At 37.5% G+C, this 27,138-nt stretch overlaps 1 protein-coding gene across 50 annotated transcripts in view; it reads right to left on the reverse strand.

The window, feature by feature from the left end:
* The window catches only part of NRCAM (neuronal cell adhesion molecule), a 148,105-nt gene that overhangs the window by 55,009 nt on the left and 65,958 nt on the right, over window positions 1-27,138 (reverse strand). For 20 of the 50 annotated variants that reach the window (XM_064655930.1, XM_064655928.1, XM_064655922.1 and 17 more), the window contains exons 3-10: window positions 26,462-26,566; window positions 10,223-10,411; window positions 7,811-7,828; window positions 5,790-5,895; window positions 2,772-2,968; window positions 1,759-1,881; window positions 1,210-1,380; window positions 711-767 (exon numbers count right to left, since the gene is read on the reverse strand). In XM_064655930.1, coding sequence (XP_064512000.1) covers window positions 711-767; window positions 1,210-1,380; window positions 1,759-1,881; window positions 2,772-2,968; window positions 5,790-5,895; window positions 7,811-7,828; window positions 10,223-10,313 — 763 coding nt within the window. In that variant the 5' untranslated portion in view covers window positions 10,314-10,411; window positions 26,462-26,566. Of the gene's footprint in view, window positions 1-710; window positions 768-1,209; window positions 1,381-1,758; window positions 1,882-2,771; window positions 2,969-5,789; window positions 5,896-7,810; window positions 7,829-10,222; window positions 10,412-26,461; window positions 26,614-27,138 lie in introns of those variants that run through there. The other 30 variants (XM_064655925.1, XM_064655929.1, XM_064655924.1 and 27 more) reach the window with 11 other exon arrangements.

Below are 27,138 nucleotides of genomic sequence, written 5' to 3' on the forward strand. Positions count from 1 at the left end.
CAAGTAGAGAGTCTAGAACCAGAAGTGTTACAGAATCAGTGGTGCTCCAAAGTCAGCCTCGCTAAACAGAGCCTGTTTGGGAGGATTTAAGTCACAATATACAAAAGACAATTCAACATAAATTAATGGGAAGACCAGTTTAAACACCAAGCAAACAAAAGTCATCTTACTCCTACATAGTTATTTATACAGATAGTATTAAAGTGTTCAGATTTTTATTAATTCCATTTTCACGCTCATGAATTAAGATAAAAATGAATGGTACATACAATAAGATATTAAATGTGAAGTGCATCTGTTAAATGCTTAATTGTTGTTATTTGTTATGCAACATATGATAGTGAATAGTCCTAGTAATAATGAACTATCAAACTACTTGGTAAATTGGAGAAAAAATAAGAAAAAGCAACACAGTATAGAAGCAATCAACTAGACCATTTTTAAAATCTGCCCCAGTGTGAAAGGACTCATTTATAATAAGCATTTATATTTTTTATGAGCCATATGTTACAATAACATTGAAAAATTAAATATTTAAAAGGATCACACTGTGCAGTCCCTTCCTAAAGTATATATTATCACCAGCACTAATTGATACCTTTATTAGAAGCTGAAAAGGGAGCAAAAGGTTAAGTAGCCATGGAGGTGAGGTTAGTTAACTAAATGCTACTGTGAAACAGGGAGTATCAGTGGGGACCAGTGTAACTCACCACCATAAATATCAGTGTCACTCAAATTAGCAGCTATAGTGTCATTCAATGAATCCACTGAAATAAACAGAATATCATGAAGAATGCATACAAGAGGGATAAATAAAAATTCTGGGAATCAAAAGATGATGATATGGCCACGGTGAGTTAATCAAATGATTGATTAATTTGTTTCAATAGTTACAATATTCATAATAACTTTATATTATTGCATTGGAAAATAATCTGAAAACTTATTTTTATATGGTATTTTTTCTGTATTTCAAATCTTACAAAACATTTTTTCAGAAGACAAAGCCTTATAAAGGGAAAAATGGCAGCTTTTAAAGTGTCAAGAAAATTGGAGATTACATTGCCCAAGTTTATACAGTAGAACAATTTCTTATTTAGAATTAAAATGACAACATTCCCTAGCGTAACACTACTTAAAGTCAGCATAAAACTTGAGAACTCCGGATAAATACTACGTAAATATGTAATTAGGTAATGCAATACCTACTTGAAAAGACTTTTACAGAAATGGGTTGTTTCTGCTGTATAGTTTGTGTATGATTAAATCTTGCATAGCAGATATAGTCCTCCCGGGTGTCTTCTGGTTGTACATTAGAAAAATAAAGATCTCCATTTAGACCTTGGGAAACTCTTTCACTTTGAGGCAGCCTTTGGAAAGCTAAGGGAAAACAAGGACACATTTATCTCAATTACAATACACACTCCATTATTATGATCTGCAGACTCCACATTTGCTCAATTACACTGTTTGTGGCTTTGTACATACAGACATTTCTAAGTTTCCCAGCAAGTTCCCCTGTCTTCCCATTCTTCCCCAGTGGGTTAATCTACAACTTACATGAAGATCTCCAGCTGCTTTTGACTTCATGCTTTTGGGCTGTATGTCTGCTTGTTTCTTCATTTCTACAGAAATGGAAATTCTCTGAATTTTAACTTACAGGGAAACTCCACCATCTGGTCTTGGTAAGTAAACAGTGATCTACTATGCAGAAAAACTGCAAAAAGTAAACTACTTCTGCATAAAAACCAAACTCACCATTATCCATCCAAAATATTATAGGTGGTGGTAAGCCAACAGGAGGTCTGCAGTGCAGTACTAGTGAATCACCTTCGCGAACATGATGTGGTTCTAGTTTTTCTTTGGTCCACAAAGGCGATCCTATAGAAAGTAATTTTAACACACACACAAACTATGGGTTGACAAAACCTCCAAAATTTATGGGAAAATGCACATAATATTCCAGAAAAACAGAAGTAGTACATGCATCGGAATGTTAAGTCCTGTCACATTTACTAAAGATTTAATTTTTGTTCTTTTTTTATGTTTTCTGGAAGAAAAGTGCAGCATTGATTTGCCGAAAGTATAATCAACTGATTCAAATAATTTTGCCTTCTCACAAAAGGTTTTATAACAGTAACTTGAAAAGTTTTAACTATGATAATGAAAAAAAAAAGCGATGTGCTAAATTAGAAGGAGTAGACCTTCTTGAAACAATATTATACATGCAGTTTTATTAAAACGTAAGAACAGCACATTTTAAGCTGAGAAGCTTGAAAAACTAATCTGAGATTAAAAAGCACATAAAAAGCTGCAAAAACAGTCCACCATTAATAAAAATTTTTTAGCCTTATCTTCTTTTTAGTCCCAATCTGTTCTGTAGTAAAGCTATTACAAAAACTGTGGAACACAGGCTTTGTAAAAAGAATAAAAATTCTTTAATAAAAATTCTTCATCAGCAATGATGTGCACTAAGGATTTAAATATTTTATTTTAATAGTAGTGTCATATATACAAATCAGTTTTAAATATGATAGGTCATCTAGATGTACTAAGAAAAAAACCCAAGTTATTAAATTTTCTAAAAAAGTATTTGAGAGAACATGCAATACAGTATTAAATCTAAGTATCAGAAAAGAGACAGTAACTTCTAACAAAATCACTTTGATGATTAAATTTTTAAGACAGGAAAACAAAAAGGCAAAAAGTTCATAAGAAAATAAGAAAACCAAAGTGTTTCACATTTTCTGAAAATTAAGGGCTTTACTTACTAGAAGGCCTTATAACAATATTGTTGGAAATGGCTGCTCCTCGTTCATTCCTTGCTGTACACTGGTATACTCCTTCATATGCTTCTGCCTTCCCACCATTCATAATATTTATGACAAGGGTCCCTGAATTTGGTTTCATTGTTACCTGTGCATCTTTATCTATATCAAAATGAGTTCCATTGCGTGTCCAGGAGAAGCTAAAATAATAAAAACAAAAAGAAAAGTTTCTTCTTGAGCTGCCTTTTGTAGATTGTATGAAAAGAAGAAAAAAAGTAGTTACCAAAAAATGCATGTTATTTCTTCTTTAGCAGATAAGTAAGACTTCTTCCCAAAATAAATGAGCTAATGACGTAATACAGCACTTTTAATATGAGAAATTGGGCAATGTTTTAAGATAAAAGGTTTTGGCTGAACTTGTTAACAGGAGCCATTTCAAAGTCAATGTTTTTTTTTTTTAAAAATACATTAAAGGATTCTGAGGTTAATCATACATGGAAAAGAACTGATTTCGTTTCTGATAAAAATGATGCAGTAACATCTGCAAGAACTGATACTGCTAAAGCTGCATTAGCATTTCCATTATAAAACCTATTGTTGAAAGCACCTGTAAACCCATCTTGCTCTGGGCTGAAATGTGCCATCTCAGGCCCCAGCAGAAGACCATTTCTTTTAATTGGTTTGGTAATTTTGAAGTTATGCAAATGAATTAAAGACTATGTGGTGAGTTTGATTTCTTTTCACTATTATAACACAACCAATCATGACTCTTCAAACGAAATTATAGAGTCTGATAGCTAATAATTAATCTAGTAAATTTATACTGGTGCTACTCAAAGCAAGTATAAAAGTAGTCACTAAAAATGAAGACTAATAGAACCCACAAAAAAATTGTAAAGAAGCAGAGATTCACAATCTGCAACTTAGACTACCGTAAACACCAATTTCTTACATATGCTCTGTTAATGGTCAAAAGTATAGTCATAGAAAACTAGACCAACACCTGTGAAGTGCTGAGTGCTCACAGATTCAAATGCTGTAAAGAGCAGCTTTCATACTTGTTACACTTTTGCTTCAGAATCTTAAGCACAGTCCATGTGCTTACTGGTTAGAATGCTTCCTAAAATAGAAACTTAAATGGTACTGGAAAAGCTGAAATTCTAAGGGACTCACACTGTACACTGACCTGCAGCATGCAGACAAGCTATTTGCACTTTGTGGTGGGAGACAGAACTAGACCTGACCAGCAGCGCTGCATCACACTGCAGTGTTTTTGGGAGGACTAGCAGGCACAGCGAACCAACAGCAAACCTCTTTTATAACCTTGTGAAAGAAGCTTCAGAAAGTGGGGTTTCTGTAATCCTCTGCTACCAGTAACTGAAGGATGCGGGAAATTGTAATGTAGCTTCAATTGAGAGGTAGCATATGTGGTACAAACCCCTGAATTTGAGAAACAGGAAAGTCAGAGTCTTTGCTGCTCAAGAAGCACATCCATAAACCTTTATGCCAGATGCTCTGACCAATAAGAATTTGCCTTGTTTTAACAACCGATTCACACCGTGGGCTGAGAAAGTTCAAATTCAGAGCTTTTGAGCAGATCAAGTTCCAATATGCATTTGCAGGTTATCAGGACTGATGGACCAGACTAACTATTGATATAAATTAACTGGATGTCATATCTTGAAAAATAAGGAAGACTAAGCACAAGCTTGTAAAACTCATGAAAAAATTCTGTACTGAAATCCTGTCTCTTCCTCTGTAGTAGGGGAACAAAGCCAGTTACAGGTTTGATGGGGAAAATGAGGATGTAGAGCAGCACACAGCTGCTGAGCACTAGCACACAGCTCAGGTTAGTTAGTCTCACAGACAGCATCCTTTTTTTCTCAGGTAATTCCAACCAAAAAAGACATTCAAGAGAAACATCTGAAGAAGCAATACGGTTGTCCCAAAGTGCACAATAATCATCTGATCCTCCAGGTCAACACCCAGACTCTTAAAAATGGCATTGGGCCAGCTAAATTAAAGTGCTGGTAAACACAGCAGATCTGTGGCACTCCTATCATTAATGGAACACTAGAAAGGGTGACTATCCCAGACAATCTCCATCTTCCCCATTCTGCAGGAATAATGTACCAAAAAGCCTGGTTATCCAGAAGAAGTACATTTAATGAGCTCTGTCTGTGTCTGAAAGAACAGTTATAGACTGACCTTGCTAGTAAGTTGTAGCATAACATTGCTGAGCACAGAGAGATGCACATTTCTATGTTCATAGTCTCTGAAATCAGAGGCAGATACTAACAGTGCCAGAATGTATCACGGCTATTGCTGTTTCCAGTACAGGTACTCAGTGTCTTGAAATGAATAGTTTTTAAGTATTTAAAGACCCTGAAAGAGGATCTTAAATTTAAAGAGAACCTTAAAATGGACAAAGATCAGGAATCTGATCTATGTAGAGGGCTACCATTTCTGTCAAAACCGAAACTTAAGCCTATTAAATACTCTTGGTAAATCAAGGCTACTGAACATTAAAACTGATACACATTATATTCTGACAAAATGTATTCCAAGATGAGCCTCAAAAACCAGAATGATTTACAAAACATTAAATGTGAATTTATTAGTGTTACTCTGAATTCACTCAACGTCCATTGTTCTTAAACACAATGCTTAAATCTGGAATGCGATCCAGTTCATCGTACGGCATATCTCTTTGTGTGTTCCATGGGCATTTACCTATCTGCTGTTCAAATAATTGTTTATTATTTTATTGGTAGAGCTTTGAGAATGAAAATACTACAGTTGCTTGATGAATACAGAAAAGTTTAAATGTCAAATATGAGAAGAGTCAAATTTACCACTATCTGGTAGCTGTTTAAATTACAGAGGTAGGGGTGCATGCATGTTTCTGCATGTGCAAGCATATTCATACACATAATCTTGTTAGTTTACAAAAGTTACAGTATTTTCTCCTAGTTCTTCCATGCTGTTAGGCCAACAAAAGCAAAACAAAATGCTACTAACCTAGGAGGTGGCTTTCCTTTGGCTTCACACTGTATTACAATATTCTCTCGAGGGTCAACAATGTAATCTTTTGGAGATTGATGAGTTATCGTAGGAGGTTGTGACACTTCATTATGGAATATAAGAAAGAGAGACGAATTTAACAATGCTTTCAAAGTATCACCAAACCAGTTTTGTAAACAGAGAAAGCAGAATTGTGATTAGCAACCAAATCAGTGACAGAAGAATGGGATTAAAGTATCCTTTGTATCAGGAGGCTGAAGTGCTCTACCCTTGTAAATCAGTGTAGCTATACTAACTCCCAACTGAGCTGTCCTGATTTACTGTGGGTGAAGATCCTGGCCAAAAAGTTTAATGAATGTCACTTCTATACCTCAGATTTCAACAGATTTCCACAAACCCAAAGGACACTCCAATTCTAAGTCCAACAATCTGAAATGAAGAGTTGGAAGGCATAAACCTTCATAAAATGTTTTTTACTACACAGAAGGAAAGAAACACACACTGCTTTGTGTTTCTAAATATTTTTTAATTTCCAAATTCTCTATGGGTGTAACCCTTTTCACACATTTATTACGCTCAACATAATCTATAAAGCATGCTTTTAGGAACTACTTTTCAGGAGTAAAAAATGTGCTAAAAGACTCTGTAAAAATGACAAAAATAGTACCTACTTTCCAAATAAAGTAAACATGTAGAAAAAGTAAAGTACTGATTCCCCAATAAGGAACCCAATAAGAATTTAGTCAATCTTGTGAATTGCCCTGGAAGAAACAAACATTCTACATTTGTAATTTGTCAAGTACTCTAGAATGAGTAGCACAGAACAGAATTGATTCACCTGACACAATAGTTGGTGCCTACCTATTTAACGTAATCTATAATCTTTTATCAATATCTATGCTGATTTTTGCATTAAAAATATCATGTCTGCGATATTAAGATAGTGAGAAAGGTGTCTTCCTCAACATTATTCATCTGTTTATAGTTTAGCATCATCTAAAGGAATCTGTTTAATAACATGCCCATTAACATCTCTGTCTGAATGTTGTAAATTGCCTGTCCAGCAATGCTACTGCTTTGGGGTAATTTCTGGCAACCTGAACAAAATATTTCAATCACTAGAGTTAGCTGTTTTCTCATGCCTCTTTCTAGCCAGTTAAAATTGTAAAACTGGGATTTTTACTTTAAGTCTTCCCTACCATAATATATAAAGTAGTCTGTTGCACAGACAGAGGTAGCTTTCTGTAAAACCCTACTGACAAGAAACAGCCACGGAAAAAACATCAGATCATGAAATCATTAACAAAATACAGCAGCTAAGCAGAACAGAACAGGCCATGCAGAACTGGGTTTTGCTCCTCATTGCAGGAGGAATGAGGGAGGAAGTATTTTTACATGATCATGCCTTTGTGTGTATTTCTTTAGAGGCACTTTGAAGACAGTCCCTTTCCCTCTCAGGGGCATATTTCAGGGTCAATACGTGCCAGATGCTTACTTGGGAAAAGCAAATACACTCTGAAAAGGGACATGACATGAATGCTGTCCAACCCACAGGATATTCCATCTGATGCACATCAAAGACCTGAAATCTCTATTCCTGTGCTATGCACTGCACTTAAAACTGATTGAATTAACCATGACACTAGAGCTTAGTTAGGAGAAGCCATAATAACTGTTAAATAACTGTATCCACTATGGATATAAAAGTATCTCCAACTCAGATATGTATAATAGTACAAAAGTACATATATGCCAATGAATTTATTTTTTATCAAGTACATTTACTCCTGAAAGTAGTCATAAAACACTGCACATGCTGATACTGAGTAAATATTTTAATGTTCAGATAGCACACCATCAAAAACCACACAATTAATTTTTTCAGAATTTTAGAATGTTGATTTATGTACAGTAGTTTGCTTTCTGAACACTGCATGCACAAAACATCTAGATACAGCAAACCAATCAGTATTACTTTTCAGCAGCACACAGCCTAGTTTTAGTGAAAAGGAACTTACATTCTTCTAGAAGTTTTGCTTTTATTTCCACATCAGAATCAGCAGTTGAATGGACAAATGGAGATTAAAGAGAAACATTTGTTAGTGAAAAGAAAATTAGCAATTTTGAGAGGGAAGATAAGTATGTCTGACAAGTACATTGGTCACCATTAAAAAGTAAACATTTAAAACATTTAGCACTGTAAGCCATGCAGAGAGGCCTGAAATCCCAGCTACAGTTTTCATTGTGTCAGTTATTACTACATTTATCTCAAAGCTCATGGTATGAGAAACTTCTCTGAAATGTTGACTTTTTAAGGGCAACCATGATATGTGACTTTGGTCTTGCAAGGACACAAAACACTAATATTGAGGAGACAGCAATTCAACATTAGTGGAGTGCACTGCCCTCATGTTGCAGTCAAAATCAATCCACTCATATGATCACAAAGAAGAACAAAGAGAATGCTTCAGGTTAAAATTACTCTTGTAAATACAGAAGCACCTAATTCTACTCAACAGACTTGCAACCCCTTTTGATTTGAAAAATAACTAAAACAAAAAAAATCATCTTAGCTGTCACATCTTTATTGCTTACTTCAAATGTTTTGCATACACGTCTCTTTATCAATAATGTATTACAGCAGGTCAAATGCCTTTGGGTCACCTACATTTTCAGTCATCCCTTACCTGCTTTGAGGAGACACTGAGTAGGAACTAATGAACTGCAAAGAATAGGAACTGCTAATCTGGATGAAACCTAAAGGTTCAACTAATCAACTGTGTTCTCACCACCAGGTCTCTGCAGTGGATATTTATGGAAGACCTACAGAAAATATATGTCCTTCCCTTGAGGTGCTCTCCCAGAGCCCATTCTCATCATTATTTATGAAAGCAATAACATCATTACAGATGCAATTTCTGTTAATATTAGTTTTGGATAAAAATTCAAGCATGTGACTTTATCAGACCTAACAAAGTTATTAAGCATTAAGGAGTAGGGAATTAAATTCTCAGTAGAGAACTAAAATGATACATCTAAAAGAGCTACTCATTTTTGTCTCTTGATGCACTTCTGGTAAATTTAACCTGAAGTCTTGCTCTATAGATAAAGATATTAGAGTGGTGTACAATTTATATTAGTTCCTAAACTACAAGATGGGGGTTTAAAACACTATTTATAGACTCCAAAGATATTTATGCAGAAAAATTAAGTTTAGAAAATAAGACATTAATTCAAAAAACTTTTGAACCCCTCTTTAAACCAAAGCTTATCACTCTAAAGACATTTAGAGCACAAGTTTGATGTGATTCAAATATATTGATCTTGTTACAGAAATACAGGTCACTGGTTTGACAGGCTTGTAAAATGCATGGGGGGGGAACCCACCAAAGCAGTTGCAACTTATGTCAGTGAAATTATTAAAGAAAAACATGCATTGTGGAAGGCGGGAAGGTATCACAAACATGGGGGTAAAGAAAGTCATGCACATTAGAATCATAGGCAAATTTACTGATGTATTAATCCATCAATTTAACACCAGCCCTAATGTTCTCTTCCCTGGTAATTAGTTTAACAAATGAATAGTCACTATGAGGTGCAACATGGTTCACTGAATCCTGAAAATGTGATCATGCTTATTTTAGAAAGAAAATAGCAACCTAAAGCATGAATAATTTAATAAAATCAGTTATTAAGACTATAAAATGCAGCATCTACGATTGCTTCCTTTTCAGCATGAAGTCCTACCTTCAAGGTTCCCCACTAACACAGTCTTATATTAGACAAGAACTTCAGATCTTGGGATTTCCTCTCTTTCAGATGTTTCCTCACAAATCAATGCTGGAGTTCCCTGCTCAGCACATATTTTTAACTTAAAGTTAAGTATTTAAACATTTTCAGGCACTGCTTAGGAAATCTAAGAGCCTAATTTACCCTTTGGGATCAAAAAATAAGATGCTTTGAGTATCTGAATTTTAGGTATTTGAATCTTTTACCAGTTTACGTAGCAGCTCCTGCAAACTTCTTCTCTGGAGGTAAGGGTGATTGATGACAGCAACTAAGAATTGTCATGGGGTTTTCAGCAAATTATCAGTATGATCCTAACTTCACAAATAATTAGCATTTGGCTGGGCTTCTCTGCCCTTCTTAATTTTGGTCAAATAATGTGTTCAAGAAAGGCACACTGAAGTGTAAGTAGAATCCTGTGAGAATCCTGTGTTAAACCTTCTCAAGTGAACAATGTAACTCATTTTATTGCACAGGTTTTGAAAATCTTCAGTAAATAAGTGTAAATATTCATAATCATAATGCCCTGATTGAAATGTTTATCTCCACGTTTAGCTCCATGTTGGAGTTATCTTCAGCTTTCTACAGAAATTATTTAACTAAATTGCCATTATTCTACACTTATTTAGCAGGTTAATACTTACAGTCAAGAGGTACGTCCAATGCAGAAATAATTTGGCACAGAAAGAGGATCAAGAAAGGTTTACTTGCAGGTATGCTCTTCTTTTTCATCATGATTTTAGGCTGTACTGCGTAAATCACACTTGAAGAATGAAGTTCAACTTCATCAGACTAGGTAGCTTGCAATAGTTATGTAAATATAGACAAGAAACCTGTAAGCAAACAAACAAACAAACAAGAATAACAATATGGAGATGCAATGGAGAGTTGAATGATCACATACATCTTAATAATACTATGAAATACAAGCAATCCTCATACTATATCCAGGGGTAATAGTTACACCATATGTTCTAACGAAATCCAGAAGTTCTTAGGACACCTAGATCATATCACTTTCCTAAGGAAGCTACTGAACAACTCCTATAATCTTATTGAATGGAAATACAAATGCCTCTCCTAAGAAAGATAAAGCATCAGTCCAGCTAGTTAAAAAAGAGTATATACTAAAGATAATAGTCCTCTGAAGTAGATTTAGTGGATTAAAGCTCTGAAGGCCCACTTAGCCTCTCTTTCAATCACCTTGCACCAGTCTTGGAAAGAGTTATTTAGGCATCTACTCCAATGAAAACATATCTGGTCACAAATCTGCTAAGTAAACTGTAGGATCTTCCTGCAGCTTTGAGTTAGGTATCTCAGCTGTTCCCTGCTTTGGAACTCTTTCTAATACACAGATGTATATTGAACACTTCATGAAGTGTACACAAGAAGACTTCATGAAGGTGCTGGGGTGCTACCTTATGGACTGTACCTAGGCTCCTATTCCTGGATATTTTGATTCCACTCAAAATAGATAACATCAAAATTTGTCATTTCTAGCCTGAAACCAAAATCTAATTAACTGTCAGCGTATTAGCGAACACTCTTCTCCTTTCCTATGTGATGGAATGTCAGAAATGAAACTTATGGGAAACCTGTTCTTGGAAATGTGCTAGATTTTCCTCCTCGACCAAGCATGAGAGATTATATTAGCCACACAGAATGATTCAGGCTCCCTTCTTATTTTTACTGCATTTAGGACCAAGCTCTAATTTACAAGAATATTGAAGGAGTGAAAACTAACTGCTTGCAAGCCCCATCAGCATCACCAGTGAGCTAAAAAGAGCTACACAGCCTTAGAATCCAAATGGATGCTTACACAATGTGTTCTCAGAAAATGGACATCAGCTGAGAAACTACTTCCCAGATGCCAGATGGATCAGAAAGTTAACAGTCATCAGCATTAATTCACCTTGAAGAGAACACTTCCTCAGCTATGGCTACAGATGTGAAGCACAATGTTATCCAGTCCACAAAGAGTTCAGTTGCAAAGAAGCAGCTGCTTTACCAACGTTAAATAAAGAGTTATTTGTGCTTTCTGAAGTTACTTACCCCATCTATGCTAAGAATTTCCCTCAATCTTAACATTACAGAAGAAATTATGCCTCTTAATTGCTGCTGTAAAAGGTGTTTCTCTTTGTATAGTCTTCTGAGCAGAGACTGGAACTGGAAACCAGAACTGAGGTGTAGAGCTCAACCTCTCATCCTAACCTAGCACATCAAATTCCCTGATTCTTACTGCCACTATCTATAACACAAATGTTTGTTTCAAAATCAAAATATTTCCAGCAGGTTAGAGTCCTAGAGATGTGCTGCTTGGGAACTGCTGACTGGGGCACCACCGTAGAGGACAAATTGCTTATTCCCATTCAAAACTACCTGTAGTACTGCATACTGTAATGTAACAACTAATTATTTGTCATGGCAGATTAGAAAAATTACAAAACTCATCTAAGAGAGAATACCAGAGTTCTAGCCTTTGCATAATTATTTATACAAACTGGAACTGCACTCACAGACAAGGTGGCAAAATAGCAGTTTAAGGTATACAACAGGAAAGTATGACAAATACCCAGACTTTCCTAGAAAAGCAAACTGAATTTTATTACACTTCAAATGAGCACCCTAAATTGCTGAGGGTTTAGCTGGGGAAGGGGAGAAGTGTTCTTCATTCCATTTTTGGCACATATAACTTATTATACTCCTGCTGCAGTGAGCAAGGGGAAGGAGAAGAGCTTCCATTGAGAGTGCTTGAGAGCACTCCAGAGTGTTTCCTGCAACAAAGTGCTCTCCAGAAAAGCTGATTTTGTTCCACCAACCACAGCTGTCTGCTCTTCTCCACACTGTTCTGATCTTTATGTCATCTCCTCATTCCAGCATCACTACAACTAACAAGGTATCCTCTCTGTACAACGTGTTTGACCCAGGTTTTACAGGATACTCTGAAGTATTCCACAAGTGAAGCTTGACTTTTGTTGTTTCTTCTCCAAGCAACATTTCAGTTCTCCTTACAAAACCCAGAAAACTTGATTATCCAATTTATTGTCTTGTTCTTTTACCATGTAAAATGAGTATTGCAGTGATTTGAGAATATTTTAAAATTCAATTGCATTTCCTTTGAACAAGTACAAACGAATGCACAAGCAGTGGTGAATCAGGCATGTGCAATTAAAATGATTGGGAAAGTAATACCCTTGAGAAAATGTCCCACATTGTATACCTGTGCTACTGCAGTGTTCTAGTAGGATACCTATTGAATCTACTGCTTGGACATTTGGATATATTACGGGAATTCAGCAGGCAGCGGGAATTATAAAGCTGAGCCTGCACACTGACTTTACCATTCCTCAGAGAAGCAACATGCCCAAATGGTTTGTGATCGAACATATTACTGAAAACGGTTTTAGGTTTGTCAGCACAACTGGGTGCTCTTGTTGAATATATTCAAGGTTTAATCTGGCATAATTTCTTATGAATACAACAGCTGCTAAGTAGAACTAAACATTGCTTTGACATAATATTATCTGCTACAAAATAAGGCCAGGCCTCTAAGCGATCAGTGTAAAGGCTTCAATTTCAAAACTTGAAATATTTATACAGCAGATTGCCTTTTCCTCCAGATGATTTATTTAAGATCTCTTGTAACTCAGATGTTTTGTCCTACCCTTTTCATAGGAAAACATATGTATTTTGACAGCTGGTTCAGGAGTCTACTCACCAATTTGTAAAAATAAGATTTTCTATACCTACATACTTCTTAGGTACTTAACAAAATGCCACTTGTTATGTCTCCTGTGCTCTTGCTGAGATGCTGATTGTGACTAACAACTTTGACTCCCATTTCCTATAGTGTAGTAAACAGGAGTCAAAGTAAGTAAGAATGTATAAGCAAAGTATAGTAATATTTTATCACAAAGGATAATATCAGATTTCAAAAGGGAGGAGTTTTATGTATGACAAGAGATAAGGATCAAGTGAGAGACATCCAACTTCTTTCACTTGAAAAAAAAAAGTACTACTTTTCACAAATGAGCTACAGTAAAGCCACAACTGGAAGAATGAAAGCACCAGTGAGCCTGAGGTAAACTATACAGAGAAGCACAAAACACAGTTTGGTTCCAGTGGTCTCTTCGCTGGTACCATTTGGACATAAACAGAAAAAACAGATACTTTGCAAACACAAAAAAACCCCAGCATATATACAGAAGGGATCATTTGGGAGGCAGAATCCAAGATTGCTTTTCATACTATAAAAATGGGACAAGGATCTTCTCCTTAATTTCAACAGCTCAAGAGCAAATGAATCACAGAATTGTTCAGGCTGGAAAAGACGTTTAAGATCATCAAGTCCAACCCAGCACTGCCAAGTCCAACTATACTTCTAAGTGCCACATCCATTTGTCTTTGAAATACCTCCAGGGATGACGACTCAACCACTTCCCTGATTGTTCCACTGCTTGATAATTGTTTCAGTGAAGAAATTTTTCCTAATATTCAATCTAAACCTTCGCTGGAGCAACTTCAGGCTGTTTCCTCTTGTCCTATTGATTGCTGCTTGAGAGAAGACACTGGTACATCACAGGTTACATCCTTCCCCTCTGAAGGAAGTCTCTATGCTACTCCCTTAATCATGTTCAGGCACTGTCTGGAAGAATTAGGATTGGATCAGGTCAATATCTGCCACAGAGAGTGTTAACAATTGAACAGTATCTGGGATTGTAGATCCACACCCACGCACACACACCCGCAACCCCTCAGTATATTTTACTGTGCTATACTAGTACTGAATAATACTAATTCCTAATTGGGATATTAATACAGACAGACACATTCTCAATGGACATTTCAAAGTTGAATCAGTTAAGGCTCCAGTTGACAGAGGGAACATGTTTTTCCTCTAGTTGTCTTCAACATAATCACATGGGATCTTTAATTGACTTTAAAGTGGTGCTGCAACATTTCTTTATTAGGATGTAAGATGTGTAAGGGAGTGTATTTACTGACATTCAACCTAGTGCAAAGTTAAAGATAGTATTTTCTAAATGTAATATTGTTTCACAGAGATTTGATGTATCAACTGATTATGCATTTCTACTATTAGATTATTTTAAGACAAAAAGGCCTCTATAAATGTGAATGAAAACCAAGGTCAATGTAAGAAATGTGAAAGGGTTATAAAATTGCAAGACAGAAAAACTGGAATATTTCACACACATTAGGAAAAAAGCATTCTCTTCTATATAGACATGATTGAATTAATGGGGAACAAGTTAGACACTGAAAGTTAGAGGAAAATTAGTACTGAGCAAAACACTCCCTCTGCTTAATTTGTCTAATACCTGTATGTTTTATCATAGTGAAAGACAGATACAATCAGAATATAGGCAAAAATAAAGAGTTTTCAAGGAAATCTGTTTCAAAGAAGCCACAGAAACATATCCACAGATCATGAAAAGTAAATTCAAATGAGGTAAATGTATTTAGTGACTTGTACACAGAAAAGAGTGTTGATGGTTAATAAATAAAAAGAACAAAACACTTTCTTTTGAGGACAACTGCAATACCTTTATCACTTAATGAAAGATCTTTACAGGGCTTATGTGTTTTATACAACCATGCTAACTATGCAAGTATCAATAAAATGATTTAAAGTATTTTTGAACAACTGGTTTTGAATTTCACACTTCTTTTTTTAACTTATCTGGCATTTGCAGTAATAGGTAACATAAAAAACTCTGATTGGAAATGATTATTTAATTTAAAATCTTTCAAATAGAAACAGATAACAACATACTTAGTGTTACAGTACCTAAGTGTCATGGACACAGTACTAATAGAAACAAGAATGCTATTTGAGTATTGCCTTTATTATAGCTATTTTTTATGGAGGTAGCATGACATAATAGACTAAATACCCACACGTGTGTTAAACCTGAGTACTATTCATTCCTGAAAAGTGTAGTCAATTCAACTTCCATTGGCTTGCTTTCCCCATCATTCTCTTACCTATTAGATGTAAATTATCCAGTCTTAATCTACTTACCACAGGACATATAGCTCTGGGTGTCTGAACACAGATGTCCATAAAAAGAAATAATTTTTAAATTTTCCAAAAGTATACCAAATTAGAACTATTTCTCATCTTCTAGAACTTTTCTTGAAAACACCCTACTGCTTTCCTCCAAATTATTCATTTGTCACAGTCTATGATAGTTTTGGCCTTTAAAGTCATCAGAGAATACTAAATCATCTTCTGTGACCTCCTGTTTATGAAGCTTAAGCCCATTGCTTTGTTTGTGCTGTAGAAACATTCATGTAAAGAGGACTGGATGAAAAATAAACTATGCAGACAGAAGTCCTGAATTCAAGAAGATCTCCTCATCACTAATTTAGATGCTGCAGATACTTACTAATGTTAGATGGTTATATGTACTTAGTAATTTTCAAGCTTTTTTGACAAAGGCAGATAGATGGCCAAGCCATGTGCCACACTCTAAACATTCTTAGCAGTTCTATATACAGTGAAAAATCATCAGCCTGGTCACGCTTTTGGACTGCCCCTACACTCAGCATTATTCTTTTGGCTCAGAGGCTGTACTTCAGCATTCACAGAGGTCTCCTTCCTTCCCACCAATCAGACACAATTTCCAGTCCCTCTACTCTCATCCTCTATTTTCCACCACCGCAAAGCCACTTAGTCCTTGAAACTCCTTCATAGAAAATCCTATATTAAGACTTGCTAGCTGGTTTGTTATTCATTAAAGTCTGGTCTGTTTCATTACAAGTTCAATTCACATGTTTATTAACCGGTTTCACACAGCAATAAGTCAAATGCTTTTCAAAGTCTTTAACACTGACACCATCATCTTATTAAACTTGTAATTTTTTCAGATACTAAAACATTAAAATCAAGTTTTTGGCAATCATTTGTTTTACAAGCCCTACTTTCCAGAAAACTATGTTGAGTAGAATCAGTTTTACTCAAGGCCTATAATTCCCTAGCAGATGAGTCCCCAATCAGCTTTTTCCATATGTTCACTGTGATTTATATCAGGCTATATTTACCCTGCTCAATCTGCTTGTCTACTCTGAATCTGGGCAGAACACCAGCTTTCTTTCAGTTTTAAGCAACATATTAAAAATGAAAACCTGTGAACTAGAGATCTCCCCCACTAGCTCCTCTAGAACTCACAGATAGACCCTTTGTAACTAGATCTGCTGAATTACATAGAATCATGTATCTTCAACACATATTATTCAGTATCTACTAATGGTTTCTATGACTAAAAAAGCTCTCCATCCTAACATGATGCATCATAATTTTTCTTCCAATTCATCATGTTACTTGCAATAATATAACAACAGAAAGATACGAAAATGATTGTTAAGTAGATCACAAAACAACGCTAACCCTGTTTCTGTTCTTAAGACTTGGTCATATAAAAACCCCAAATATTTGTCTGCTCGTCTCCTCCATGGCAATGACCAACACATCTGCCATGAGAACAGAAGGTCTTTCACACAAGTATCGGTACTGACCGTGCATCTGCACAGCCCCAGCACAATGAGATCTGATTGCTCCGAGCCTAACTTCAGTATCAACTGCTGAGCCAGCAATGGAGAACAGCTTCAATTATCCACCCATTTTTGCATCGCTACTGAACTGCACTTGTACCAGGTCACTGGACACCCACCCAGCTGATGCACCCTTGCACAAGGTTGACTTCTCTGGCCCTGCCAGGACTGAGCAGGGTTAGTGTTGTCCTTCCCTGAACACCCTAAAATTTCAGAGCGGCTAACTGCAGCATCATTGGTAGACCACTATGAGCATTGTGATACAGCCAAAAAACCAAGAATACAGATCCTTAAAAATTCCACTCCTATTTCAACTCTCTGCTCTTAGAAGTGCCACAATATAGAAGCGCCTGAAAATGCAGGGAAAAAAACAAAACAAAACAAAACAAAACAACTAAGCACAGAGTTCAAATGTGTTATTAAGGGCTTCAGGTAAGCCTGTAACCTCAGTCACATGCCGCAGACTCAGATCTTGAGAGCAGCCATTTAAGAGCCAATCTTTAAAACACTGGAGCAGAGCTAATCTGTCCTTTTACAGTTGTCTTACATATTCCCTGAAGTCCTATATTGGATTTGGCCCTTGTGAGGATTTAAACAGAGCAGCGTTTACTTTCTAGATCCTGCTCAGCTTAAACTATAAACTGCTTTGGCTGGGATGACTATATAGACAGCAGAGCAAAGCTGTGGATAGCCCTCAAACAGGGAGGTAAGGCTAGTAATCCTGGCAAGTTCAGATGCCTCCAGAGTCAAGTGAGCATATACACAGCACTTTTGAATTGCAAATTTAAACAGATGTATCAGTCTTGCTTGGGTCCTTTCTGGTGTCCTAAACTCTTGATGAGATACAGATTTTTTCACCTTTTTTACCTCCTCACTTAAATGATGGAATGGAGCACAAAAATAATGGTTTAGTGACATATATTTCAGTAGTCCTGTAGAGTCATCATAGCCTGAACAAATATGCTTCATCTTCTATGCATATATGCATACTTTGCTGTCTGTCAAAGACTTGGTTGAAATGCTTGAATTGAGTGTAACTTTGCAAATCTGCCAAAGACCATGAGTTTACACAGGAGGGAGTAAAAACATAACTTGCATCTCTTTAGAGAGAGCTAGTTTGGCTTGAAGTGAACCACTAAATAGGGGGGGTCAAGGAAAGGAGAGAATTTTGCTTGGTTATTAAATTTCTCAGTAAGTTAGAAAGCATTCAGAGTGAGTGAGAGAAAACAAACTAAGAAAACACATTTTTACAGCACATGAATGGTAAAAACAGGTACCCAGGCAGGAGCTGACTCAGATAAAAGCCCTCCTTGATCTGCTGCTTGTCAACAGAGTGGATCTCATGAGTGAAGTGGAGATTGGTGGCCTTCTTGACGACAGCAGCCACAAAGTGATCGAGTTTAAAATTTCTGTTGACAGGAGGAAAAGTGCCAGTAAAACCTCAACTCTGGACATGAGGAGAGCAGACTTCAGGCTGCTCAGGAAATTAATAAGTAAAGTCCCCCAGAAAAATGTTTTTGCAGGTGCTGGGGTCCGTCAGTGCTGGTCACATTTTAAATATCACCTCCTAAGGGCACAGGAGCAGGCAATTTCCAAATGTCAGAAGTCAATCAGGTGAAGCAGAAGGCCAGCTTGGCTGAGCAGGGATCTTCTCTTGGAAATAAGGCAAAAAAGGAAGGTGTGGAGGTCAAATGAAGAAGTCAAGGTCAAGTGAAGAATTCAGAGATGCTGTTTGGCACTGGAGGGAGAAAATCTGTGCAGCCAGAGCTCAGCTGGAGTTGAAGCCGCCAGAAATGGGGGGAACAATACAAAGAGTTTTTTCAAATATATTCATGGCAACAGGTAGTATAGAAATATCATTGGCCCGTTATAAGATGAGGATGGTCACCTCACAAACAGGGACAGAGAAAAGGCAGAGGTGTTTTCTTTGCCTCTGTCTTCAACACAGATGATGGACCAAGGGAGTCTCAGTGCCCTGAGCTGGAGGACCATGACTGTGAGAATCACAGTGAGAATCAATTGCCAGTCGACCCTGCAATTGTGTGGGATCTGCTGCTCCAGCTGGATCTCTACAAATCTATGGGATTCATCCCAGAATCCTCAAAGATCTAGCTGATATCATTGCAAACCCTCTCTCAAAGATTTTTGAGTGGTCTTGGGAATACAGAGAAGCTGGAAGACTGGAAACTGGTGAACATTGTCCTGATTTTCAAGAAGGGCAAGAAGGAGGACCCTAGAAACTACAGGCCTGTCAGTCTCACTTCAGTGCCTGGTGAAATTAAGGAGGAGATTATTCTGGAAGGTATTGAAAATCATCTGAAAGACAACAGAGTCATTGGTCACAGCCAGTAAGGCTTCATGAGAGGAAAGTCTTGCTTTTCCAACCCAATTTCCTTTTATGACACCTAGCTGATCAAGGAAAGCCAGCTGATGTAATCTTTTTGGATTTCAGTAAGGTTTTGATACTGTCTCTCACAGCATCCTTCTGGATAAACTGTCCAGCACACAGCTGGATAAACACATCAGGTGGTGGGTGAGAACTGGCTCACAGGTTGAGCACAGAGGGTGACAGTGAATGGGGTAACATCAGACTGGTGACCTGTCACTGGTGAGGTTCCACAGGGCTCCATCTTAGGCCCTGTGCTCTTCAACATCTTCATAAATGACTTGGATGCAGGACTGGAAGGGATACTAAGCAAGTCTACAGATGACACAAAACTGAGAGGAGCTGTTGACTCCCTCAAAGGCAGGGAGGCCCTGCAGAGAAACCTGGACAAATTGGAGGACTGGGCAATCACCAACCATATGAAGTTCAACAAGGGAAAGTGACAGATTCGGTACCTGGCATGGGGCAACCTTACCTGTTCATACAGACTGGGGAATGAGATGCTGGAAAGCAGCGCCACAGAAAGGGACCTGGGGATCCTGGTCCATGGCAAGTTGAATATGAGTCAGCAGTGCCCCCTGGCAGCCAGGAGGGCCAACTGTGTCCTGGGGGGCATCAGGCAAAGCATCACCAGCTGGTCAAGGGAGAGGATTTGGTCAAGGGAGAGGATTGTCCCACTCTGCTCTGCACTGGGGCAGCCTCATGTTGAATATTGTGAGCAGTTTTGGGCACCACAATATAAGAAAGTTATTAAGCTCTTACAGAGTATCCAAAGGAGGGCAATGAAGATGGTGAAGGGCCTATGAGGAGCAGGTGAGGTCATTTGGTCTCAGTGCTTATGAGAAGACAGTGCTTAGGAGAAAAAATATTGTATTATCAGACTGCTACGACAGACACACCATGGTGTGCAAACAGAACCTGAAGGAAAACCGCCGAGTGGACAGAAGGAAAATACCATCATCCTGTGTGAAGACTCCCAATTCAATGACTACAGTTTGTTCCTTGTAAATATGCAAAGGGGATACTCAGCTGAAATGCTCCTTGAAATTTTAACTTCTTTACCCAGGAGGTATGATAAACAGATTTTTTTTCCTTTTTTTCTATTTTTTTTCCACTCACCAGAATTCAGAGCATGAGTAATATATTACTCATGGGTACTCTGGGTAATTACGTTCTTTGAATCCCTACAGCTAACCCCAAAAGCACTGACTGTCCAGAAGTACTGAAGTATTCCTGAAATCCTGGAGATATTCTTGTAAAAAGCATACTGCGGAAAAGAGCAGAATCTGATTCACAGACAGGGCAACTCCTCCCTTTGGGAAGTAGAGCAGAAACCACCAATATTAGCGTGAAATGCCAGAATAGTTATGCTAAAGAGGAGGTCACTCAGAATAGAGACACTGCCAGAAACTGAGGACTAAGGCATTCTGTCAGATATAAAACCCTAACAAGTACATGAACAAAGGAGGGTAAACAGTGCCGAAAGAACAAACTGTACAAACTCTGCTAGCTGCCTTGGGTACATTTTTGGAGATGGGGGTTGGGGACTAGCCACCTATGTGCAACATTTATTTAACAGGTAAAAGCATGTTTGCTTTTTTAATTTTAATTAATTCTGTTAAAGTAGCTACAATTACATGTTAGCTTGCATTAAAAACTGAAATGAATTGAGAGCTCAGATACAAGCACTTCAACGCTATAGAAATATTCTTGTCTTTCTCTCTTAAAGTGAGAGCTGATAATGCTCACAATGATTATAGCTGTGCACATCAGGTCGGTTCCTGCTTTAAACAACACTAATTCATGCTGCCACTGTTCCCAAAAGAATTATGTGAGACCTAAGCAAACGAAACAACTCCTAAAAATTTGCAGATATCACCAGTGTTGTGCTACATATCATAGCCAGGTCACCATGCTCGGGAATGCCGCTGAGGATCATATGTGCAGGGATGACTGGTACCTTAACAACAGTGAGAAAGAACTCGCATATTTTAACATTTTCTGACTTTATCACTTTTTTATATGAGTATCTCTAGTTCCCCCTCACTCTCAAATACTTCATAACAACTCACAAAGTGCTAATTAATTTCATCACCTTCATAAAACCTGACTGCCGCAGCTGGACACCTCAATTCTGTAGACACAGTAGTACAACCACACTGTGAACAATGGTACAACCTCACTGCCTGTTGCCGTCAATTAGCGATTACTTACTTGGCTGGCACTTGAGAAAGAAAAGGAGACTTGATGTCCGCCCTCAAGACCTCACGCAGGGAGCTCACTACTACCACACAGGCAAGTTCTGACAAGGTTTCTCCCATGGTCCATGAGTAAGGTACAGAGCGGTCTGGGTGCACTGTCTTCTGCCTACATATATTAAAAACAGTGTTGGTCCTCAATGAGGTGGCAGACTGGCCTAGAGAGAGGACAGGGCAGACACTTCTCTGAGCTTGGACTTGAAGGGAGAAGAGGGTGAAGGAGTGGGACAGGCAACTGTTGAAGCAAAATGCTGCAATAAGATTGAGAAGATACCAGATAAATACCCTCCCTCTTGGGAGGGGGAAAAGCAAGAAGGAAAGTGTGCACATACTTAAAGGGATAAATGTTAGAATTACATACTAAAATTTCTTATACATAAGGCAGATGTAGAGAAATTGAAAGTATTTAATATGATATTAACATGAAAACAGAGAGATCTCAGCATAGATTGCCAGGACTGTTACCATCCTGACCTCTCACTCTGAAGTACTAATCATGGGTATTCTACTCCTCATAAAGCTCTCCATAGTCAACTCTATTGCTAGTGGACATTAAAGCCAGGCCAAAATATGAGTGGGCAGGGAAGACCAGTCCGGCTGAAGAGAGATCTTTGGCTTGAACTCGGGATAAAAATGAGAATGTACGACCTTTGGAAGAAGGGGCAGGCACCTTGGTGGGATTGCAAAGGTAACGCAAGGTTAGGCAGAGAGAAAATTAGAAGGGCTAAAGCCCAATGACAACTTAATGTGGCTACTGCCATAAAAAACAATAAAAAATGTTTCTATAAATACATCAGAAACAAAAGGAGGGCCAAGGAGAATCCCAGTCCTTTATTGGATGCTGGGGGGGAAACAGAGTGACAAAGGATGAGGAAAAGGTTGAGGTACTTAATGCGTTCTTTGCCTCAGTCTTTAATAGTAAGACCAGATGTTCTCCAGGTACTCAGCCCCCCTGAGCTGGGAGACAGAGGCGAGGAGCAGAATGAAGTCCCCATACCCCAAGAGGAAATGAGACTTGCTACACCACTTAGACACACACAAGTCTATGGGGCCAGAGGAGATCCACTCAAGGATCTGAAGCTGGTGGAAGTGCTCAGCAAGCCACTTTCCATCATTTATCAGCAGTCCTGGCTAACTCAGATCCTAGTTGACTCCAGGTCCCAGTTGACTGCAGGTTAGGATTTCTGATTTCCATCTACAAGAAGGGCCAGAAAGAGGATCCGGAGAACTACAGGCCTGTCAGCCTGACTTCTTGAGTGCCATCACACGGCATGTACAGGACAATCAGGAGATCAGGCCCAGCCAGTATGGGTTTAGGAAAGGCCAGTCCTTCTTGACTAACTTGAGCTCCTGAGCTCCTTCCACCTGCTAAGCGGATGAGGGAAAGGGTGTGGATATTGTCTACCCAGACCTCAATAAAGCCTTTGGCACTGTTTCCCACAGCATTATCCTGAAGGAACTGTCTTCCCATGGCTTAGATGGGCATACTCTTCACTGGGTAAAAAATTGACTGGATGGCCAGCCGCTGATAGCGGTGGTGAATGGTGCTACATTCAGTTGGCAGCTGGTCACCAGTGGTGTTTCCCAGGGCTCAGTACTGGGGCTTGTCCTGTTCATTATCAATGATCTGGATGAGCAGATCAAGTGCACCCTCAGTCAGTTCACAGACAACACCAAGCTGGGTGGGAGTGTTGATCTGCTGGAGGGTAGGAAGGGTCTGCAGAGGGATCTGGACAGGTTGGATCAGTAGGCTGATTAGGACAATTGCATGAGGCTCAACAAGGCAAAGTACTGGGTCCTGCACTTGGGTCACACTGACCCCATGCAGAATTACAGGCTTGGGGCAGAGTGGCTGGAACGTTACCCAGTGGAAAAGGACCTGGAGGTGCTGGTTGACTAGGGAAGTCCCTGTACTAGCGAGGCCACACCTCAAATCCTGCATTCAGTTTTGGTCCCCTCAGGACAAGAAGGACATTGACATGCTAAAGTGAGTCCAGAGAAGGGCAATGGAGCTGGTAAAGGGCCTGGAGCTCAAGTCTTATGAGGAGCAACTGAGGGAGCCAAGGGTGTTTAGCCTGGAGAAAAGGAGGCTCAGAGGAGATCTTATCACTCTCTACAATTACCTGACAGGAGGTGGTACCAAGGTGGGAGTTGTTCTCTTCTCCCGAGTAACAAGTGACAGGACAAGAGGAAATGGCCTCACGATGTGCCAGGGGAGGCTTACATTGAACATTAGAAAAAATTTATTCACTGAAGGGGTAGTGAAGCACTGGAACAGACTGCCCAAGGAAGTGGCTGAGTCACCATTCCTGGAGGTATTTAAAAGGCATATGGATGTGGCATTTTGGGACATGGTTTAGTATTGGACTTGGCAGTGCTGGGTTAACAGCTGGACTGCAATGGTCTTAGAGGTCTTTTCCAATCTAATCCATTCTACAGCTCTATAATTTTTATAAAATTGAACATTTTTAGTTTAGAGTAGGAAAAGTGCCTTGGATGAAACCTTTGGAAGCATAGATGACATTTTGGATGAACCAGCATTGCACCTGTTATTACTTCTCCACCTGGAGTCTACTGTTATCCACAACTACTATGTTCATTCCTTTTATTACTATATTTTTCTTCTCATTTAAAACAAACTACGTGATTTTAGCCAGTTTTACTGCTATTGAGCATTAAACTGCCTATGTACAAATGGACAGACCCAATGTTGTTATGTTATTTTAGTGGGACAACTTCAAATAACAAATATAATGTACTAAAATTCATCTTTCTAGGATTTATCCTTCATTTTGCTGGTGTTATTCAACCAAATCTGCCACTGGCTTCATCTGAACTTGGCTTCATTAAAATTTATTCTATAAACTTTACTGCAGCTGATTCCGTTAAATCTCTGTTCCCCAGCCATTTCCTTGCATCTGGACTATCAAGGACCAAAAAAAGAGAATCTATTCAAAAATATAAAAGAAGGGCTTATTTTTATGTATTTCACATTTACGTAAATGTGAAAAATTTCTCTGCTATTATGATGTTAAAGGATTGTTTTTTAATTGACTGTATTTTTTATTTTAATGTATCAAAAATAAAACCCTGCAGCTTAATTCTCACAATAAATCTTGCACTTCTAACAGAGTTTAAAACATCATTATCAAACTGAAACCTAAATGAGCTGTGCTAACCTATATTTCCATGCTATTGCCCTTTCATTTTAAATACATTTTGTATGTTAAGAATATTTTCAATTTTCTGTTTAAAAGAATCAGAGAAGGCACTTACACCACTGAAATAACAATTTCAGGTGCAATTTAAGCAAGCAAATAACAAAGCAAATAACTAGAGCCTCAATGAGCTTTTTTATACAAATCACTAAGTCAAACCTTTAGGGTAAAAGAAGCTCATTTATTCATCAAGAAGTTAATCCAGTTTGTTCCCTAACTGGGAAATAGCTTTCCCTGCTTTTTTTTTTTTGTATGGGTACGCTATTCATTAATGAAACAAAAAAATCTTACCCAGGACTTCATATCTATTATGTAAGTAAACACTACACTTTGATGTAAAAATTTACATTGTTTACAGAATCATTTGAATTTCACATTCACATTACCACCTAGGAGACAAAAGAAATTTCTTTCACACTGCCATGTTCACTACCGTTTTCTTTGACTTTTTAAAACTAATTTGTCCTTTTTATCAAAATCTCAAATCCAAATGCCACACATAGTAAGAACAGTAATTTTTTTTCTGTTTAAATTAAGCTCAGTGAAGTTCTACAAAGTCACACCAATGGATGAGGAAAAACTTTTTTCCATTCAAAGTAAACTGTCTAATAGTCTATTTTCTCATTATATGAATACTATTCTAAGCATATATCCTCCTACAAAATTAATACTAAAAATTGAATTAAAGAAAGATTCTTCAAGTTAAAGGAAAAAATAGCATTGGAAGAGGAAAACACAATACAAAATCATAAAATAACTACAAAAAGAATTTTTCTGAAATTAACTGATAGTACTGAAAAAGCACTTCAGCACACACCTTGTAAACCAGACTGTAAAGTGGTACTAGCAGACTGATAAGCCTACTACTTCATCCACACTAGAGAATGACCCCATCTAATGATTCAAAAATAAAAATAACTCATTTACATATATACATATATAATACTTGTATCACACAACGAAGCATCCAAAGAAACATTTGCTTTTTATGATAATATGTCTAGGCACAGAAACAAGGCAGCACTAAATTGAATTTTTATTCTCAAGAAAAGTCATTGTTTTATAATTATGCATCCATTTTCTTTCCAAATTACCTTTTTTTTTTTTTAACCAGGTTATTTACCAAATTTTTAGACATACAGAAAAATTGAAAACCAAATTTCTTTCCAATAACATGGGTACACTAACAGTAATTTCTCACAGCACAATTATTAGAAATTTTTTCATTAAATTTTGCCAGTTCTAATTTTTTGCATAGTTGTAACACCTAATGTATTTTTTTTCATGTAAATGCAGTATAAAATATGGACATTTCAGAAGGAAAAGCTTCAAGAAACTATAACAGCAAAGGCAAGACATTTAAAAAGTGAAAATAAATAATTCCTAATTAGCTTTGATTACTTCAAACACTTGGCTATGCTTTACAGTTTTTATAAATTATCTTACTCTTTGAGGCAACTTTCAGTCAATCCAGTCATAGTTAGAATAACAGTGTATCAAGGCAGCTTGTCAGTCAGACCCTTCTGCTTCATGCATCTTGAAATATTGATCCTTCAAAGAAAATACAAAGAACTGCTCACTCGACTCTCAAGCAACACCTGTAGGTGATACAGCCGTATTAGCACAACACTGTTCTGGATTTCCACACATAAAGAATCAAAAATTGCTATAAATCAACATTAAAGGCCAAAATTATTTTCTCAGACATACTAATTTGAATTGAGAGAGATGCTGTTGTCCAAGGATTTTTAATTTTACATTAAATTGCCTTACTGCTTATACACCAGAGAAACTGTAATATAACTAAGACCCAACAGTACTCTTTAATCTTTAATATATAATTAAATTTTGGTGGTTTTTCAATTTATCCAGAGACTTAATACCACTTAAAACTGTGCTTTGTTGTATTCATTTTAATCAAATGTTATTTTAATTGGGTCTGTAAGGACATGTAGAAACTGCTGCACCACAGGGAAGAAACTAATTTTTGATCTTCTGTTCTTACATCTCTGAAACCAGCCTGGTTTCCAGTCTCACCTTTAACTTCCCTTCAGGCATTATTCCCTAGGGTTCCATAGCTTCAATTCCCAATTCAGAGTTGCTCAAAAGAATAATGTATGTCA

This window comes from Pseudopipra pipra, chromosome 5 (assembly GCF_036250125.1).
Source record: "Pseudopipra pipra isolate bDixPip1 chromosome 5, bDixPip1.hap1, whole genome shotgun sequence".
Lineage (NCBI taxonomy): Eukaryota > Metazoa > Chordata > Aves > Passeriformes > Pipridae > Pseudopipra > Pseudopipra pipra.